Source organism: Myxine glutinosa, chromosome 6 (genome assembly GCF_964187855.1).
Source record: "Myxine glutinosa chromosome 6, kmMyxGlut1.1, whole genome shotgun sequence".
Lineage (NCBI taxonomy): Eukaryota > Metazoa > Chordata > Myxini > Myxiniformes > Myxinidae > Myxine > Myxine glutinosa.
This window is the reverse complement of record NC_136266.1, coordinates 91,254,005-91,274,243: the sequence shown is the minus strand read 5'-3', so window position 1 is coordinate 91,274,243 and position 20,239 is coordinate 91,254,005. Positions and strand designations below refer to the sequence as shown.

General features: G+C 44.2%; 1 protein-coding gene across 1 annotated transcript; it reads right to left on the bottom strand.

Moving 5' to 3' along the window:
* Nucleotides 1–1,281: 1,281 nt before the first annotated feature.
* Nucleotides 1,282–19,976, bottom strand: MCM7 (minichromosome maintenance complex component 7). Its single transcript, XM_068120618.2, has 16 exons — nucleotides 19,570–19,976; nucleotides 18,519–18,598; nucleotides 18,234–18,398; nucleotides 17,941–18,059; nucleotides 15,139–15,319; nucleotides 14,359–14,496; nucleotides 13,710–13,859; nucleotides 13,497–13,617; nucleotides 13,249–13,380; nucleotides 12,950–13,033; nucleotides 12,616–12,827; nucleotides 10,582–10,763; nucleotides 10,383–10,466; nucleotides 1,965–2,136; nucleotides 1,771–1,877; nucleotides 1,282–1,641 (listed from the first exon to the last, which is right to left on the bottom strand). Exons 1-16 carry the CDS (start codon nucleotides 19,601–19,603, stop codon nucleotides 1,386–1,388), a joined length of 2,217 nt encoding a protein of 738 aa, XP_067976719.2. The 5' UTR covers nucleotides 19,604–19,976; the 3' UTR covers nucleotides 1,282–1,385.
* Between the last annotated feature and the right edge of the window lie 263 nt (nucleotides 19,977–20,239).

The following is a 20,239-nucleotide window of genomic DNA, read 5'->3' as shown; positions in this document are numbered from 1 at the left end:
GGGGGAGAGGGAGAGGGAGGGGGGGCACCATCCTGTTGAAAAATTATATTGGGTTGCAGGTCTTCAATCTGTGGGAAGGCAAATCCTTCCAACATGTTGACGTAAATTGTTGAGGTCGCTGTATCCTCTGCAAAGAAAAACGGACCCACCAAGCGATCATGGAGAGAAGGCCACACCATACATTTACATTTGGACTGTCATGACTGTGTTCGGCCATGTGTTCTGTATGTGTTCAATGACCACGTGGGAGTTTTCAGAGTCCCAGATCCTCACATTGCTCAGGTTAACTTTCCCCGACACATGATAGCAAGCTTCGTCTGTGAACATGACCTTTTTCAGGTAATCTTCGTCATCTTCTCTGTGACTGAGCATTTCCAAGGTAAACACCTTGCATTTGTTTCGAGTACCTGCAGAATCTGCACCTTGTAGGCATAAAGCTTCAGTCTTTTATACAAAATCCTGTGTACCATATGCTGACAGGATGACCTCGGTATGCAGTACGCCACAAGAGGTATGCACTCTCATCTTCGAGCTGTCTAGCCTGTTTGAATCCCCAACCCAGCTATAAACACGTCGATGTTTCACAGGCAGGATGATTCAATGTGCGCCGTCCCTCGGATGGACGTGAAGCTGGCGTCCCGTCCGACAGGATTTATTTGTGGATGTTAACGATCTCAGTGTCCATCGCGAAGAGTAGGCGAGTTATCGCTGGCACCCTGAACAAATTACAAATTCCTGCTCTAACCAGCAGAGGGCACTGCATCGGCTGCACAGCCACGCCCTCAGCCAATGAAGCTACCCTGCAAAGAACAAAGAAAAAGCCATGACCCAGCCTCCGTCCAACACTTTGCTGGATCTACAAATATCCCATCGCTTTGCCAATCAGAATGGCCGACTTGCCAGATCGGCGCCTTCATTGCTAGATCCTGGTCTCCTGACTGTATTACACATACAGTTGGACCACTCCTTGTGTTATCCACAGGCTTCCATTGGCAATGGAGTTAATACAATTGTTTCTCTCGAGTTTAAACGCATCTTTTATCTCCCCTTTTTTATTTCTCCACAATTCCAGATGAATCCTTTGTTCTCAAAACCTCCAGTTGTTTTTCCTCTTCATCTGCAGTTTCCATATAATTTTGCTCCAATCAGGTTTTTTTCTCCAAAGCAACAGCTTCTTCAAACTTCCCTCCCCCCCAGACCTCTCACCCATATGGGAGTAAAAGAAAGGAGCAGCAACAAAACTGCAGGATATATTGTCAAATTACATACAGAGTGCTCGGGCAAAATTACAAACACTTTATTGTTGTTTAGCATAAAGGAATGAAGAAAAACACTCATGTCATAAGTGAAAAACATGGCTCCAATTGCACTCTACACTTCCCTTGTTAAAGCAGAGAGAGCAAAGTTCTCGCCTGATTAACCTGCCACAGACCCAAATCTTCATGGTCCTCCAGAGCCTTCTCCACATCGCCGTTGGCCAGGCCTCTGCGACTGCACCTCTCGCGCACTTCGGTAATTCGAACGGTTTTCCTTCCCGTGCCATCTCGCTCCGATCCACCAGACGTTCCCGACCGCGTTCCCTCACGGACACCGGCCAATTCTCGGACAACCGCAAACACCACATCGCTCGGTTGCTGCGCTCTAAGGTACAAGGGAGGAGCAATGGAGAACGTTGTATTATGGAGGGAGGACTTAGGAGCATGTAGAAGGAAAAGCGCAAATGCTTTGAGTAGGAGATGTTGGAAAATCTGAAGCATCGTCGCCATTTACCTTGCTTTAGTCCTGTCGGCAACAAGCGAGTCTTTTGACATTTCCACAAGTCTCATGGCCTCATTCACATCAGCACGCTCAACTTCAGCGCCAAGACGCAGACGTGCCTGTGGAGAGTGTAGTTCAGCATTAAATTTCTATCAACCACACTCATGAAATTCACAAAATGATTGGTGGGGCTTGCAGTGCCGTACCAGTGCCGTGGAAAGCCGGAGCACAGCAAGCAGAGAGCGGGCAGAGTGAAACGTAGCATCTCTACCGGCACCTCGTGCTTCTTTCCGCATTTCCACGTAGGCAGCTGTGACGTAATCTCCCAGTGACTCCGGCACACTGGGCTGGCAGGCACGGCTACGAGCCAGGTATCGTCTGCACAGCGAGTAAATAAAATAAAACAAGACCAAAAGTCTAACAGCGGCGTAGCCGGGCTTGTAAAATATTATAAACCACAAACACATATAATTGGCTTTTTAAACAGTCGCTAATGCTGTTTATAACATTAAACAAAGAAATTTGGAGGAATCTCGACATCCATGAGGGAAGTTTTACTTACAGAACTGAGCGAAGATCTACTGTAATCTAGATTATACCCCACGAGGGTTGGAGGTGTGCTCATTTACCAAGCAGCTGGGTAGCGCTTGCCAAGCCGAGCATTCCTTAACGGTTTTGAATGGAGTGCTTGCTCGAATGCTTTAAATACTTGGCGATCTCTCCACAAGAAACTTTGTAAATTAACACACACCCAATGTTAGAGACCCGACCATAGATCGACTGCAATCTATATACCCCAAAGATGAATGGCCCTTCCTGCCACTCCCGTAGTGATCGGGTATACTTTTAAATTCAACTGTCGGTCGGTGCAGTCAGCCGTCGTAATGACATCATCGAGGTAATAACGTAACTGACACAAAACTAATATATTTGAACTTCCAGTAAGTTTGCAGTCACTACGAAAGGATTAGTGTTACGATTAGATTTGCTATAATATTAACATTACGTTATGATTACTTCGAAAATGATATCATTAAACCGAGGCGAATTCCTTACTTCCTCGGTTATTAATATTAGTGCCGAACACCGCTCATCACTGATCATGAACCATACACCGCTTCAATCCGTCAACCTTCAATTCACGACGTTGGGATCAAGTTATATTTGGTTATATTTACTGTATCTATATAATAATAGCGTAAGGACTCGACTTTGTTATCCCTTTTACGCCGCACCCAGTGACCCGAAGCCCACGGCACTAATGGATTTACGATCTACGAACCGCGCTCTTTGTTTATCACGTACAGCCATACTCGAAAAATCTGAATTAGCCGACGTTGGGGCCCAAAAGCATCCGATTAACGGCCGATACGACGCCATCTTATTGGCGTCTGCTGGGTGAAGGCGCAGCAAGCCGTCCGCTGATTGGACAGTCGAAGGCGACAGCAAGCCGTCCACTGAGTGGACAATCCAGAGCATGCATTCCGCCATTTGTGCCGGTGTCATCGATCGCGGTGTACGCTAACCTCATCAGGTGGGTTTACCATAATTTCTTCCATATACTGTGATAACAACGAAGTGAAACCGATCAGCAGCCCATCAGTATCATATAAAGCAATAAATAACAAGGCTTCAGCTTCTGAAAGCTTAAAACAAAGTGTACTTCGCCGAGTGATGAAACGTAGGCGTAGGCCTAGCTATCCAGTCCAGTTGGTAGGCGTAGGCCTACCTATCCAGTTGTTGAGTTTCCGTTGTGGCCATGATCTCAACAAATGGCGTAGGCCATGTGGCGTCGGGTAGGTCATGATCAGACCCCCCCCCCCCCCCCCCTTTCGTTTCACCAACTCCTGCATCTGCCACCGTTCATAATTATCAAAGTAGGCTTTACCCTGTTCACGATAAGGTAGAAATCTGTGAGTTGTATACGAAGAGATAAAAGGATGGCATTGACTTCGAGACGGTACGTGATATTTTCAAAAGTATATCGTAGCGTTGTCATTTAAGAAGATTGCAATAAATACGTTGTTCATAGACGCACTCTTCATTCTCATCTTTCTTCCTAACTCTTACTCGGACAAGGAAATCCCCTATGCCATCCATAATGGTACACTCTATCCATACACCACATCCTCCCCTCCGTGGATGTTCCACGGGTTTCGGCTAGTTATTATTATTACTATTACGAAAACGATACTACTGAAACGATACACTACTGCATCAAGAAACCTGGGCTTAATTTGTCTGAAGCGGTCCGAAGATGAGGCATAACGCCGAAGGCCAATACGTACCGTATTGTTGGAAGAGACGTAACGCCGATGCTTTCGATATTTGATGGTCATTTTAACAATCGGTTTGTTTGTGTTTCACACTGAATGAAAAACGAAAAGGTAGAGCATGGCGATTGTGATATATGACAGGTTCGACGATATGTTTGGCATGAACGGCATATAAATCAAAATGGCGGTGTGTGGCGAGTCAGCCGCCGTTCCGCCGTAATGACATCAGATGTAATCACATCAGCATGTCATGTGACCAGATTCTCAGCTCCGATTGGTATACGTTTGAGGTGACATACATACATACATACATACGGACGGACACACTGTTCAAGACGGCTCTGTCCGATGGACTACGCCGTAAAAACCACAAGGAATGGAAGGTCAATGAATGTGCTTCTTCACAACAACTTAGCGATGCTAGGTTTGCGTCCAGAACAAGAGTGGCCCCAACAGTCAAACCTTTAGTTAGTTATCCAGTTCCGTCAAGTCGTGTCTGACTTCTGGTGACATTAATGATCAGATTTCTCCAAACATCCATGTCTTTCACCGTTTAACAAAGCTCTGGCCAAGACAGCCTGTTGCAGCACATACAAGGTTTGCCTCTTCCTCTTCTTCCATCAATCATAGCCAACATGGTTGACTTCTCCAGACATTTGTTTTCTGTACGCATGATGTGCCCAAAGTATGACAGTTCCTGTTTTAACATCAGCGCATCCAATGTATATGGTGGTCTGTTTTATTCAGGCTCTGGTTTGTTTGTTCTTCTTGTAATCCGTGGAATTTTAACATTCATTTCCAACACCAGATTTCAAAACCGTCATTCTTCTTCCTTTCTTTCTCACTGTCCATGAATCACATCCACACATTGCACCTGGAAGTACCAGAGCATTCACCAGCCTACTCTTGGTTTGATGTGTCACATCTTTGTTTAAGATCATTGTCAATCCTTACTTACATTATTGTTCTCCCCAACACCAACTGTCTCTTAATTTCTCCTCCACATTCTTCACTCACTTCAATGTCAGAACCCAGGAAGACAAAACTTTCCACTATTTCCACGTGATTGTCTCCCATTAATCTGAACGTGAACGCCGATCTTCTCGGTTGACAAGATTTTAGTATTTTTTTAGGTTTAAATAAAGACCAGATTTTTCATTTTTTTCTGCGGCAGTTTCATCAAGTCCTCTTTACTTTTTGCCAACAGCGTGGTATCATCAGTATCTACTATAAATGGACAAGGTGGTGTGTGTGTGTGTGTGTGTGTGTGTGTGTGTGTGTGTGTGTGTGTGTGTAATGCTTTTAGAACTTTCTGATGTGGAATGTGATACACCAAAATGATCGTCATGACCTCCTCCTGAGTTGATTAGGCTAATTAACTACAAAGAATCCGGAATAATTCCCATGTTTCTAAACGCGCGCCATGTTAAGGTGTATAGAGCAGTTTAGTCGGTCCTTCCACGGTATGGCATTCGAATTACAAAATAAATAGCAAAAACAATGACAACGTTGTAAAAAAAGCGTATATTAATTAATATCTATATTATAAAAGGAGCCGTGATTGTTTGTTTGTCGTGTTACAACTTGAAAACGGATTAACGGATTTCAATAGATCCAACTATGGTGGATTCGGGTAACTCCCCGGGAGTGTTTGTGATCCTTTTTTTTTTTTTATGGGTACATGGACACGCGTGTCAAAACTGCAAATAAATGAAAATGGTTTGGCGAGTCGGCCGATACTCAGCTTGCGCCGATGAGGATGACGGTGGAGGGGCCCCAAGTCTCAGCGCGGGAAGCGCACAGGATGGAGCGAATTACCACACGGCACCGTAGCCGCGGCAAAACGTGTCCGGGAGCACCATCGCTCGGGAACACCGTCCTCACCCCAGCCATTCCACGCTCCACAAGGCTCTGATCAGTCTCCCCGGAGCACACGACACGAACCCAGCCTTCCTCCAACCCGGCCAGAACAAGCGAGGGAAAGAGAATTCAAGCATGACCGCTCGCACCAGAAGCCAGGACCAAGAGAGGGAGAACAATGGCAGGCCCTTTGCTTTTTTTCCTCTCTGGCGTCCCGATGGCATCATTCTTTGACCAACGGTGCAGCACCATTGCATCGCCCCATCGTTACCCAACCAATCCTCATTCGGGGCATGGCCTCACGGCCATTTTTGACGCCCATCGAGATTGTTCGGGGGCAGGGTATACTTGCCGATTGGCAAATGTTCGGGTATTTGTCGGCATGACGGTGTTGTGGGTGAATATAGCTTTTCGTCGTTCTTGTCGTTCGTAATGGCAGCCCTTTTAGTTTGAATAAAACAGAAGGGAAAATCACAGGGGCAATTACACACTGGGTATTATTCTTCAGCCCTACCTAATTAACATAGCTCCACCCCTCGTATGGAGACACATATACGATCTTACCCGGACAGTCGGCCTAACAGATTCCCTACTTAGTTGCATCGAGGTGGGCTTCTTCTTCGCATCATTCGGGGCACGCCAATCGATACAATTATATCTCCACTAAGGTATTTCATTACCTTCCCCCACACACGTAACAGTATTCTATTCTGCGTTGAATGATCTTTAGTAATATCTTTCTAGCATGTGAAATCAAGGCAATATTCGGTTATTTGAACATTCTCTAACATCCCCGTTCTTTTTCAATGGTATGTAGACTAACTGCTTCCACCTTTTAGGCCATACAACCCTGCACCATATCTGTGCAGAGATAACTGTTAAATTATTGATTGCCTCCTCCCCAACTACATTAAAGAGTTATATGGGAATTTCATTGGTATCCAGTGCTTTTCCATTTGCCGGCTCTATCAGGACTCTACGTACCTCACATTCCATCACTATTGGTTCTTGCTCATATTCTCTTTCTTCGAAGGTTGCCATCATCTCGTTTGTATAGCGTTTCGGTATAGTCCTTCCATTTTAGTTTCACCTGTGTTTCTTCTGTCATTTATTTTCCTGATCTTGTGTTAACGTCTCCAATCCGAGATCTAAACTTCCCACTTTTAACTAGCACGACACTCTTCAACGGCACCTGATATGCCTCTGCCCACGTTATTACATCATTATACATACTTGTACAAAGTTTGATTTCAAATCCATTAAGCTGTTCTCAAGTATCACATTTTTACTTGACATGCTCTAAGACCTCACCAAAATCATATCATTCCTCACCTTTGATGCCAAAATATAATCAGTTTATCTTTGCATCATAATATCGATACATTACTAACATACAGACTTGGCATTTAATATGGAATATTTTTTTTGTGGGGGTGAACTTACTTTTCAAGATGACTTAGAACCAAAAGTTCATTGGAATTATGTTGAAATTATTCTCGATTTTGTTAATGTGACCTTTAAAAGAAACAAAAACCACATTTGACATTTCGAAGCAAATAAATTGATCCTTGAAAGTGATGTAAACTGATATCGAACTCAATTCTCGGACAGTATTGTGTTAAACTTCTGTACGTTTTCCAGAAGTATCTCTTTATTTTATACATGAGCCAAAAAAAATTTCAACAAAAACAAAAGTTAAATCATGACTTGGATTACGGACAGTAAAACTACAGTTCAGTACTTCGTGTAACCCCCACGAGCATTCAGGAGAGCACGTACACGTCGAGGCATGCTATGCACGAGATTTGCCAAGGTTTGGACAGGAATCGCTTGCCACGCAGTGACAATAGCCTGCTGCAATTCACGCACAGTGGTGGGCTGCTGGACCAAGTTGTCGATTTGACGCGTTAATTCTGCCCACAAGTTCTCTATCGGATTCATATCCGGGGACATGGCAGGCCACTCCATACGCTCGACACCACGGTCAACAAGAAAGTGTTGGATCATGCGAGCACGATGAGGCCGTGCATTGTCATCTTGGAAGACAAAGTTTCCTCGAAAGGCTGCACAAGCAAATGGAAGCAATGTTTCTTCCAGAATGGCCCTGTACTTGAACTGGTTCAGGTTTCCATTCAGAACAACCAGGTCAGTTTTGCCCCCTGCATGAAAAGCAGCCCAAACGGTCACCCCACCACCTCCAGCTTGGGCTCTTGGCACTATATAATCTTCGTTGTAGGCTTCATGCACTTGTCTGCATACTCGGACGCGGCCATCTTGACGATAGACCAGAAATCTCGACTCATCACTGAAGGTCACGTGATTCCAGTGTCCTGGCTGCCATTGACGGTGCTCTCTGGCCCATTGCAATCGGCGCTGGCTGTGTTGTCTGGTCAGGCGTGGCTTTCTCAGGGGACGCCTGGCACGATAGCCTGCTTGAATCAGTCGTTGGTTGACTAGCCTTCTGGATACAGGCACATTTGTCAGTTGCTGCCACTCAGCCCTAAGCCGATTAGCTGACTTGGTACGGCCATTGCAGACTAACCGGTGCAGCTGGCGATCATCTTTCGTTGTGATTCTGCGGGGACGTCCTGGCCTTGGTATTGGAGTAGGGACACCCCTCTGAGCATTTCGTTTCAGGATCTTTGACACCTGACCTTGAGTGATGCCATACTGCCAAGCAATAGCACGCTGTTTCATGCCGGAATTTCGTAAAGCCACCACTCCATGACAAACAGCATTGTCAAGTTGACGGACCATCTCCAGAGGAAGCGGCAATAACTTTTGTAGACGTGCAGCAGTTGTTTTCCACTAATACAGAACCAACAACCCTTATATACCCGATTGTGAAGCCAATCGTCAAATGTACCTGTCCTTACATTTTGTCACGCCACCTGTGATATTATCCTGTTATTGACTTCTTGCTGTGAAAGACAATCAGTGACATGGTTCTTTTGACAAAGAAATCACCGAAGCATAAAAGAAACTCACCAGATTGATATACTGAGTTCAGAAAGTAAACCCAAGTCAAGAATAAAAAAAATATTCCATATTAAATGCCAAGTCTGTAATTGCCTTCGCCGATTGCGAGACTACGTGATCGAAGGCAATTATGTTAGTAACGTATCGATATATACTTCTACCATGTTTGGGCAAAATCCCATCACTGGTTCACAAGTCATCACGGTAACATGATTTTTACCCAACATGACCTTTGACCTCTTAACCCGAAAATGCAATCAGTTCATGTTTACATCATTGTACCAAGTTTGATTTAAATCCATTCAGCTGTTCTCGAGGTATCACAATTTTACCTGACATGACCTCTGACCTCTTGATGGCATAATCCAATCAGTTCATCTTTGCATCATAATACATACTTGTAACAACTTTGGTCAGAATCCCATCACTGGTTCACAAGTTATTGCGGTAACAGGTTTTTTTTTTTTTACCGAACATGACCTCTGACCTCACGACCCCCAAAATCGAATCAGTTCATCTTTGCTTCGTTATACATACCCGCACCAAGTTTGACTAAGATCCCTTCAGCCGTTCTCAAGTTCTCGCGGTAACGAAAACCTATCACAGGTGGACGGACGGACAACGCGAAAACAATGCCTCCGGCGACTTTGTCGGCGGGGGCATAAAAAGACATATCTTGCTTTTCCTGTTCTGTCGTCACTTTCTATCCCCACGCAGTCTCTGAAATATTTATTTATCTTCCCTAGCCTGTTGTCGGAAGTCAGCATTTAGCCAATTAACACGATTCAGGCTGGGAGTGGGAGGGGGAAAGGGATATGGGGAGGAGAGGCAGGTCAAAATGACCCCCCACCCTGTAGAAATTTCACGCAAATTACCAAATACTGTTTCATGACTGTTTTCTTTGAAGTCTTGCACATCTTTTGATACCAAATTTATGCAAATCAGACAAAGTGTTATGATGTCCTGTGACAATCTAGTGTCAAACGTCATCACGAACATGTAATTTTCCCATACTATATACGTGTTGATGAATCGAGGCGTGATGTGCAGTAAATCAAGAATTTTTGCCTTCAAATTGATTTTTTAAAATTTTGTTTCGTGTCCTGTGTAAGATTATCGTGACAACAAAATAATACATGAGAAATCTGAACAATGAAATACAATCATAACAAGTCATAAAAACAAAAGAATACATTAGAAACTAAAGAGTTCATAGAACACAATACACAGCCCCCCTCCCTCCCCCTCCCGCAGTATTATTATTTTCTCTGCAGCCTGTGGCTGCTGGTTGCATCATTCCTGGGATTACGGCAGTGCCACTGATGCAGTGCTACGTTTCCTGCAAGCTGGTACTCATTTTTCCGACATCTGAAGGATGGCAGGCCGAGTCAACCTACCCAGTGTTATTTAATGGCATGACAAGGGAGAGTGGGCGCAGGAGAGAGCTGGATTTAAGCTCAAATACAGGGGCATTGGCTATGAATGTATATCGCTGCGGCACGGCCAAACCTCATCAAACTCATGGGCAGTGGCTTGAACTGCGCTGGGGGTTGGCAGCCATGCTGGTGAACGTATGTGATGTGCCGAGCCAACCTGAAAACATAAACAGCGCAATACAATGCGGTTTATCATGCACTCACCAACTGCATAATATTGTAGCAAATAATTAATCAATTGTTGAATTTTGTGCCCAACTGATTATTCATACCGGACATCCCTGTCTCGGTCAGAACGGTCCTGGATCAGCCAGATGAGATCAAAGCGGGACAGCAAAGCGGCTGGGAGATGCAGGTTCTGCTCCAGGGAACGAGAAGGGTTGTATCGTCCAAATGCAGGGTTTGCAGCCGCCAGGATGGCACAGCGGGCATTCAGTGTAGCTAAGATGCCAGCCTGGAAATAAATAACAAACTTGAGTGCTTCCCACTTGATACTGCGACCCAAGGTTAGAATCCAATATACCGTTTTGTTTTCTTATTCTCTTTAATAATTTTTCTTACTCATGCAACATACAATACCTTCAGAAAGTATTCACACCCCTTGACCTTTTTCATATTTTGTTGTTACAGCCTCAATTTAAAATGCATTTAATTGAATTTTTTGTCACTGATCTACATGATACCCCATAATGTCAAAGTGGATTTTTAAAATAGAAATTTCTACCAATTAATTTAAAAAAAAAGAAAAGCTGAAATGTCTCGAGTCAATAAGTATTCAACCCCTTTGCTGTGACACTCCAAATTGAGCTCAGGTGCATACAATTTCCTTTGATCATCCTTGAGAAGTATTTACACAACTTGATTGGAGCCCACCTGCGGCCAATTCAATTGATTTGACATGATTTAAAAAGAAACACACCTTTTATATAAGGTCCCACAGTCGACAGTGAATTTCAGAGCAGAAACTCTTCCATGAAGTCCAAGGAACTGTCCGTAGAACACCAAGATAGAATTGTGAGGAGGAATAGATCCGGGTCAGGGTATAAAACAATTTCTAATAGAGTGTTGAAAGTTCCCAAGAGCACATTGATCTCCATTATTAGGAAATGGAAAGAATATGGAACTACCCAGACTCTTCCTAGAGCTGGACGTCTGACCAAACTGAGCAACCGGGCAAGAAGGACCTTGGTCAGGGAGGCGACGAAGAACCCAACGACCACTCTGGCAGAACTACAGAGTTCCTTGGCTGAGAAGGGAGAACCTGCCAGAAGGAAAACAGTTTCTGCAGCCCTTCACAAATCTAGGCTTTATGGGAGAGTGGCCAGATGGAAGCCACTACTGAGAAAAAGGCACATGACAGCACACCTGGAGTTTGCAAAAAGGCACATGAAAGACTTGGAGAGCACGAGGCAAAATATTCTGTGATCTGATGAGATGAAAATGCAAAATACTACGTCTAGCAGAAACAGAGCACAGCTCATCACCCATTTAACACCATCCCTTCCATGAAGCATTGTGGGGGCAACATCATGCTATGGGGATGCCTTTCAATGGCAGAGACTGGGAGATTTGTAAAGAGTGAAGGAACAATGAATGGAGCCAAATAAAGGCAAATCCTTGAGAAGAACCTACTTCAGAGTGCAAAAAAACCCTTAGACCGCAGCGATTTACGTTCCACTAGGACAATGACCCCAAGCGTACAGCCAAAGAAACACTGGAATGGCTTCAGAACAAGAACGTGAAAGTGCTGGAGTGGCCCAGCCAAAGCTCAGACCTGAATCCCATTGAGAATCTGTGGAAAGACTGGAAGATTGCTATTCACCGAATCTCCCCATCCAACTTGACAGAACTTGAGCAAATCTGCAAGGAAAAATGGGAGAAACTCCCCAAATTCTGATGTTCAAAGCTGATACAGACATACCCAAAACGACTTGAGGCTGTAATCTCTGCCAAAGGCGCTTCTACGAAGTACTGGCGCAGAATTGAATACTTATGTAAATTATATATTTCAGCTTTTCATTTTTAATTATTTTCTAATAAATTCTAAAAAATATATATATATATATAAATATATATATATATAAATAAATAAATAAATAAATAAATATTCCACTTTGACAATAAGGGGTATTATGTGTCGATCAGTGACAAAAACATCTCAATTTAATCCATTTTAAGTTCAGGCTGTAACAACAAAATGTGAAAAAGTCAAGGGGTGTGAATACTTTCTGAAGGCATTGTAGGTAAAAGCTCCTTCAAAAGTCTGCGTCACCAAATAAGGAAAATGAGAGGCGGAATAAACTTACCTTGGCAATGGAGACAGTCTGTTGTTCCATCACCTCATGAATGGCAGTTCGATCTACCTCAGACATCTTGTCAAACTCGTCGATGAGGCAAACACCTCTGTCTGCCAGCACCAATGCACCTCCTTCTAGAAGTACAGAGCCCGTGGTCGGATCCCTCAGCACTGCGGCGGTGAGACCTACCCCAGAGGAACCACGGCCGGTGGTGTACTGACCTAGAGGGCAGTTGGCAGGGTGAGCGGCCTCGCCGTTGGGAGACATAGCATGCGGCCGCTTGGGGGCGGCAGCTAAGCAAAGCAATGAAAGTGATGAAGGACAACAATGTAGGAAATCTTACTGCGTGGAGCCAGTCTGTCTATGTAAACCAACAATTGGGACTTGGCTACACCAGGGTCACCCATCAGGCAGATATTTATGTTCCCTGGAAAAAGAAAGAAGAATACAAAGAAAAAAATTAACATACAGGAAGTAGGTCATGCCTCCAAACAGTTTGGATCAGTGGGTTTGCAAACTAGAATTAGTAAGGCAAAGTGTCCAGATTTTCAACCTATATCGGACACTTGACACCAAATGCAATCTTTTCTCATTCATAAATCGACCACTCCCACCAACCCTCCCTCAACAAATATCCCAAACCTCTAATCTTCATCCCACGTGGAGATCGCTCAACACCACCAACCAGCAGCAACAGAAGGGCCTTTTTCACATCATCCATTCCAAAGATCTCGGGCGCTATTGAAGCCGCTAACTTCTCATAGAAATCCTCCTCTGGATGAAATGGGACATTGATGAAGACAAACGTTACTTACATCATTCTTTGTTGCAATACTTCAAAGGAAGACCAAAATAAAGAAAACAAAATAAAAACCACGATCTCCAATTACCGGAAATCAGCTTCAATTCTTCCTCTGTGAGCTCCTCGCCTGCCCTCTCATCTCCATGCCCTTCCATTTTACTTGTCACGGTGATACAGTGAGCTTCCAGGAAGGTATCTGCCAGGAGGCCCTGAAACAGGCAAAATATGAAAGCGTGTGTGGGAGAGCATGACAATGGGACCGAGTACCAAGCACCTTATCGTCCCCAGGATCGGGTGGTACCTGGTGGCCACGAGTGAACGGTGGGTGCATGATCGGGAGGAAGATGCCGGTGACCCAAACGTGATCACCCGGAGCTGCGCAGCGCGTTGTCTCACCACGTGCATGCACAAGTAACAGACGAGGCACACCACCCACCGGCACCTGGTCACTCTAGAACAACGGAGTCATAGCGAGAGTTAGGATTTCTTCACGCCCAAATGCACTCAACTTGTACAGGAAATTGCCCAAGATAAACATTTTCACTCAAAATAACAGGTAACCGGGTATTTGTCAAAATAACAGGTAACCGGGTATGCACACTTTCAAATCAAAACCAGTACCTACAGGGTATAAAAAGGGTTCTTGAGATATGATAGTCTTCAAGATATGATAGAATTTAAATTTGACAAAGGTATGCTAACTGCCCAGGTAAGAAATATAAAGCCGACATTTTAGGTAATAGGTAGCCCTTTGTTGGAGCAAGCTTTGAGTGCCTCTCTTGCTTTGAAGGGTAAACAACCAAAAAGTCTGTTTTACTTTGCTTCCCACGTTGGTTAGGATACCTTTGTGACGTTTCATTTGATAAAACGTTATTCGAATGGCCTGCCAACACAAATCGACCCGAGCATTTACAAAGTCTCGTATTCTTCTGTCTTGCAATGACACTCACGTGCTCTTGGACACGAAGCTCCTGAAATCTTTGGAAGCGAGATCCTCTGCATTGCAGGTAAAGCCGACCTCCGCTCCGCTCTGCCCGACATGCTGGAGCCTCACACAGTGACAGTGGAGTGAACATGGGCGAGGTGATCTGCAAACAGGAAGAGCTCAATATAGATCTACGACAAACGAAGCATCAACACAGGTCTTTCAAAACAAGACGATCGCCCCACAATGCATCTCCGCTTATGCATAGAAACCCATGCATTGGTGGTTTTATATCAACGAGACTCAAATCAATCCACGGGAATAGTTCAGGATGTCGATTCTTCTAAGATGGAGTTTTCTTTCCACTCCCATCCGTGTCTGGCACAGCAAAGTGACGGATGCGCACCATTGAGTTGTGGGTAGGCCACCTTTCATCAGACCGTCATACACTCCTTATCCATTGCAGCCGCTTGATGGAATCAACAGGAAATGGTAGGAACACAACATCTCTCATCCATGGATATTTCTCATATTTTCGTGAGTCTGATTTGCATCCAGGAACACAACAATTTTGGTTAACCAGTTTGTGGTTGCCCTCAGATTGACTTTTGCTTTAATGTTGCAAATTGTGTTAAAAAAAAATAGATTTGATTTCGCCATAGCAACGACGGCTTCAATGTGCCTCGATTAGCGGAAGGGAGTCCATGAAAGAGCATGCACAGCGCATGCGCAAAAGGCATCTTGTGTTCCCGAGACATTTTGAAAGTGATTCCCGCACCCAAACAAACCCTCATAATGTCCTCACCAGCTGAAATGTGTCGGTTCCACAGCGGTCGCAAGAATAAGTGGCGACCGACAGCACTGGTTGGACATCCCCAGTACGCGTCACAATCCCACGAACGGTGACAAGATGTCCCAGCTGTGCAGCACGCACCTCCCGCACCGCCAAGGGCTTCACGTCATCAGATTGGGTGAAGTAAACCTCACTAGGGGTTTGTATAAATAAATAAAAATTGTACTTTAGGGAACAACATAGGTGTCAAATCAAACTTATAAACACACTCGTCACTTTCTCCCTCGGTGAAGAGCTCCTTGAACTCCTCGGGTTTCTGCAGGGCACAAGCAGTCCACCAGCAAGCCCCTTCTGGTGAAATTCACAAAATCCAGAATCACTGCACACCTCCTCTCATTTGTACCTTTTTCCCCCACCTGTGCAAGTCTAACTTCCACATTCTCTTCCATCTTATTTTACACTCCACATCTTCAAGACATCTGTTCACTACTACGTCAGATTTATCCCCAATCCAAAACCATTATATTTTCTACCCTTGTCATTGAGTTAATTGCAAAGCAGATAGCGAAAGAGAGGTGTGATGTGATGGGGGTGAGTTGCTTGAAGGATGAAGTGGGACAAATCGTTGTCGACCCAGATGGAATTAAAGGAAGATGGAAAAGATATATGGAAATGCTGTTGAATACAGAGAATGAATGGGATGGCAACATCGAGAGTAACCCAGTTTTAGGACCGGCCGAGAAGATAACTGAGAAGGAAGTTGAGGAAGCGATAAAAGTAATGAAGAGTAGAAAAGTGGGAGGGCCGACGGGAGTTGTGGGAGATATGTTGAAGGCAGCAGGAATTTGGGGTGTGAAGAGAATGACAGATCTGTAATCTGGTGGTGAAAGAAGGCCGCATTCCAGTGGGATGGGAACCGAGTACCCTCGTCCCTCTATACAAGGGGAAAGGTGACCCTCTGGAGTGTGGCTCGTACCGAGCGATAAAGTTATTGGAGCATGGAATGAAGGTATTGGAAAGGGTGTTGGAGAGGAGGAAAAGGAAGAAGGTGAAGATCGACGAAATGCAGTTTGGATTTATGCCAGGAAGAGGAACGACAGATGCGCTCTTTATTGTGAGGCAGTTGCAGGAGAAGTACATGGAGAGGAGGAAGAAGGTGTTTCTTGGGTTTGTTGATCTGGAGAAAGCATTCGATAGGGTTCCACGCGAAGTATTGACATGGGCATTGAGGAAGTTAGGAGTGGAGGAATGGTTGATCAGAGTAGTGATGGCAATGTACAAAAGAGCGCGCACAGCTGCAAGGACGAAGGACGGGAACAGTCGTGAGTTGGAGGTGAAGGTGGGAGTGCATCAGGGGTCGGTACTAAGTCCACTACTATTTGTAGCTGTGATGGAGGTGCTGGCTCAGAACGTAAAGGAGGGTTTACCGTGGGAGTTGTTGTATGCAGATGATCTGGTGTTGATTGCGGAAAGTATGGATGGACTGAAGGAAAAGATGAACAAGTGGAAGGAATGTATGAAGACAAAAGGTCTGAAGGTGAATATCGGAAAGACTAAGGTGATGGCAAGTGGTAAAGCATGTGGTGAGGTGGAAAGAACTGGGAAGTGGCCGTGTGCTGTGTGCAGGAAAGGTGTCGGAGTGAATTCCATTCAATGTACAATGTGCGCTGAGTGGGTTCATCAAAAATGCAGTGGTCTGAGAGGGTCATTAACCAGTGTGGCAGCTACATTCAAATGTAAGGTGTGCACAGAGGGAGCTGCAGATGGAGGAAATGTTGAGTTGGATCTTGGAGACGGCGTGAAGCTGGAAGGTGTGAAAACATTTTGCTACCTCGGAGACATGCTGAATGGAGAAGGTGGATCAGACTCGGCAACGGTTGCTAGAGTGAGATGTGCATGGAAGAAGTTTCCGGAACTGAGTGGCGGGCTGATGAGGAGGGGAGTTTCGTTGAAGCTGAAGGGAAAGGTGTATGCTGCATGTGTGAGAAGTGTTATGATTTATGGGAGCGAGACATGGGTAATGAACGTAGAGCAGCAACGAAGGCTGGAAAGGGTGGAAATGCGAATGGTTCGGTGGATGTGCGGAGTATCGTTGAGAGAGAGGAAGACAAATGATGAATTGCGAAAGATGATGGGAATAGAGCCTGTGATGGATGCTGTGAAGAGGAACAGTTTGAGATGGTTTGGTCATGTGTTGAGGAAGGATGAAAGTGACTGGTTGAGAAGAGTGATGGAAATGAATGTAGAAGGAAGTATAGGATGGGGAAGACCGAGAAAGACTTGGATAAAGATGGTGGAAGAAGAAATGCGGGCAAGGGGGTTAACAAGGAGAGATGCAGAAAATAGGGCAAAATGGAGAAGATTGTCATGGGGACCGCAAGGCTAACCCCCGCTCTAGCAGGGAAAATGGCCTTAAAATGCATGTTGTTGTGTTGTTGTTGTCATTGAGTTAATCTTTTAATAACGCATGAAATGCGCTTCCCAAATCGCGTTGGTCATCTTTTAAGAGTGCTTTCAATGCGTGTTTCCCATTCGGCCCGTTACCGAATTTTGTCGCAGGTTGTGACCACAGTGCAGTCATTCTTATTCCTAAATGAGAGTTTCCTTCTGTGTCTATTCTGTGCACCCCATGCATCCTCCCCACATCCCTCATTTGTCCAAGTAGCCCTCCATTTTGTCCTTCAGCTCTGTTGTTGAAATAGCATTAAATCAGTTCCTTGCTCAAAATAGTAAGAACTTCACAATAGGTGGAAAGTGGCACGTTAACGGTGCTCCAAGAGATTGTGGAATAAATTACAATCTTCAATAACGTACAATCTCCGCAATAGCTCTGGTGGGTAGTGGTTGCGGGGGTCTCTGGAGCCTGCATCCTGGCGTCGTTCCACCAGTAGACGGTGCTCAATGAACACATCCAATGGGTCTTTAGGAGGCGGCTGCAAGAACAGATTGTAGCGGTTATCAACTCCCATCTCCTGTCACAGTTAAATACCACAAATTTGGATGCAATATCGCCAAACACATGTATGCTAGTACAAAGTGTATATAAATGTCCCCAATGAGTGGTACCACACAAATCTCAACAAACCCAATATGTCCATCCATCTCACCGCATATTCCTGCATTTCTTGTAAAGCTTCCTCTACTGCACTTGAGAACAGCTGAATATACCGTCGGGTATTCTCCACGGCTGCCTCTGCAAGGCTGGGGTCTTCGCCCGCGACGTCCCCTAAATCCACCCATAGTGCAGTTAGCTCCCTTCTGGCTAAGAGGACCTGTGGAATCAAACAGAGATACCCAAGGAGCGGTGTTGGGAACCTCGGTAAAGGTGCAACGTGGTGTAGTTTGACAAGTGCAAGTAGAGTTTGAATTACGGTTCTGAATAGATATCGTACCAGCTGATCCGCATACTTATATACACGCTTGCCATTTTCTCCCTCAGTGTAGAACTCTTTCAGAAAGTTCCGGCATTTCTCTGCAGCATGCATAAAACGATTCAGATCAATTTTACTGAACTTTTAGTGCAGCATCAATCAAACAGAACACAAAGACAACCGTGCAGGGATCTGGAACTCAAGTTGAGGATTGGGTGTTAGGATGGAGGAAGTTGTCATTTAGGAAGTTGGGGGGTCCCTACCATTATGCTGTCAAAAGAATAAATATTCCACTCTATTGGAAACGAATTATTTTACAACAGCCCAGTAGTGTGTATAAACACACACACATATATATATATATATATATACACACACAAACACACACACACATATATATATATATATATATATATATATATATATATATATATATATATATATATATATATATATATATATATATATACATACACATATACACACACACACACACACACACACACACACACACACACACACACACACACACACACACACACACACACACACACACACACACACACACACACACACACACACACACACACACCTCGTTTTTTTCATTTCCGTTCCTCACAATTCTGTCTCTCTCTTATTCACAGACACACACCCACACACATATATACATATCCCCACACACGTGTACACCCACACACACACACACACACACACGTGTACGTGTGTACACACACACACACACACACACACACACACACACACACACACACACACACACACACACACACACACACACACACAATCATCCCACGAACACTCCCCCACGAATTAAACTCGTAATGCTTTAAGTTTAGATCATGCAGATTCTTCACTCGGCTACCACGAGAACGAACTACCATTAATAAAACGAATGTAACGATTTTGGGAAGATGTTGAAAAATTAGGTCAGAGTGAAAAGGGCCGATAACGGGCTAACTTCATCAAACGGCCTCGTTATCCGTAAACTACTTAATCACAGTTTTAAGTTAACAAAAAACAATGTCGTATAAAATATAATGAAAACAAACCGAACCTTTCTCATCATCATAGTTCAGAAGAGGCGCCATTGCGGAAGCTGCAAAGAATCGCTTCACTACACTAGTACTTTCAGTGTTCAATTCAAACTATTCAATCTTAACTAGATCTTTTAAAACACCGCTAAAGGTTACATAAAGCATTAAAAAAAATCGTTTACGTCGGTAAACACCTTCCAAAAAGTTCAAAATTACTCATAAAGCTTCACCTCTACTCAAGCTATTTGGCGGGAAAGTTTTCCCGCGAAAACTTGTAGAGCCAAATTTTATACTTGGTCGAAGTTTATTTGCCAGTAATTTTAACCAATACCTGATCCCTTTCCTCTTTATATAACAACATTGTTGCGATTAACACTAAATCTAAACGTTTATGAGATACTTATTAAATTCTGTCGTCAACGCCACTGAGGCGCGTTACACCGCCCATCGCATTGTGCGGATCGGACAATCGTATTTGCTAGCGATTTAAAGTTAGCTTTTCTTTGCATCCTGATTGTAAATGTTCAATATATCATGGACACATGCTATTTAGAATTTACATTCTTTTTTTTTCTACATGAACAATCTGAGGTAAATAGTTGGAATGAGCGTTAAAATAAAATGTATTGGCGAGTGGCGGAACGGAAGTGACGATAAACATCCCGAGATTATGTTGTTGGTGTTGTTGTT

Bases quoted from the DNA above. Each gene is read 5' to 3' on its own strand.
- MCM7 (XM_068120618.2), bottom strand. From the start codon at position 19,603: ATGGCGCCTCTTCTGAACTATGATGATGAGAAAG. The intron at 18,060-18,233 runs GTGAGATGGATG...CTGTTCTTGCAG, and splicing joins AAGAAATGCAGGAATATGCG to CCGCCTCCTAAAGACCCATT. The intron at 1,878-1,964 runs GTACGGCACTGC...CACTCTCCACAG, and splicing joins TCCGGCTTTCCACGGCACTG to GCACGTCTGCGTCTTGGCGC.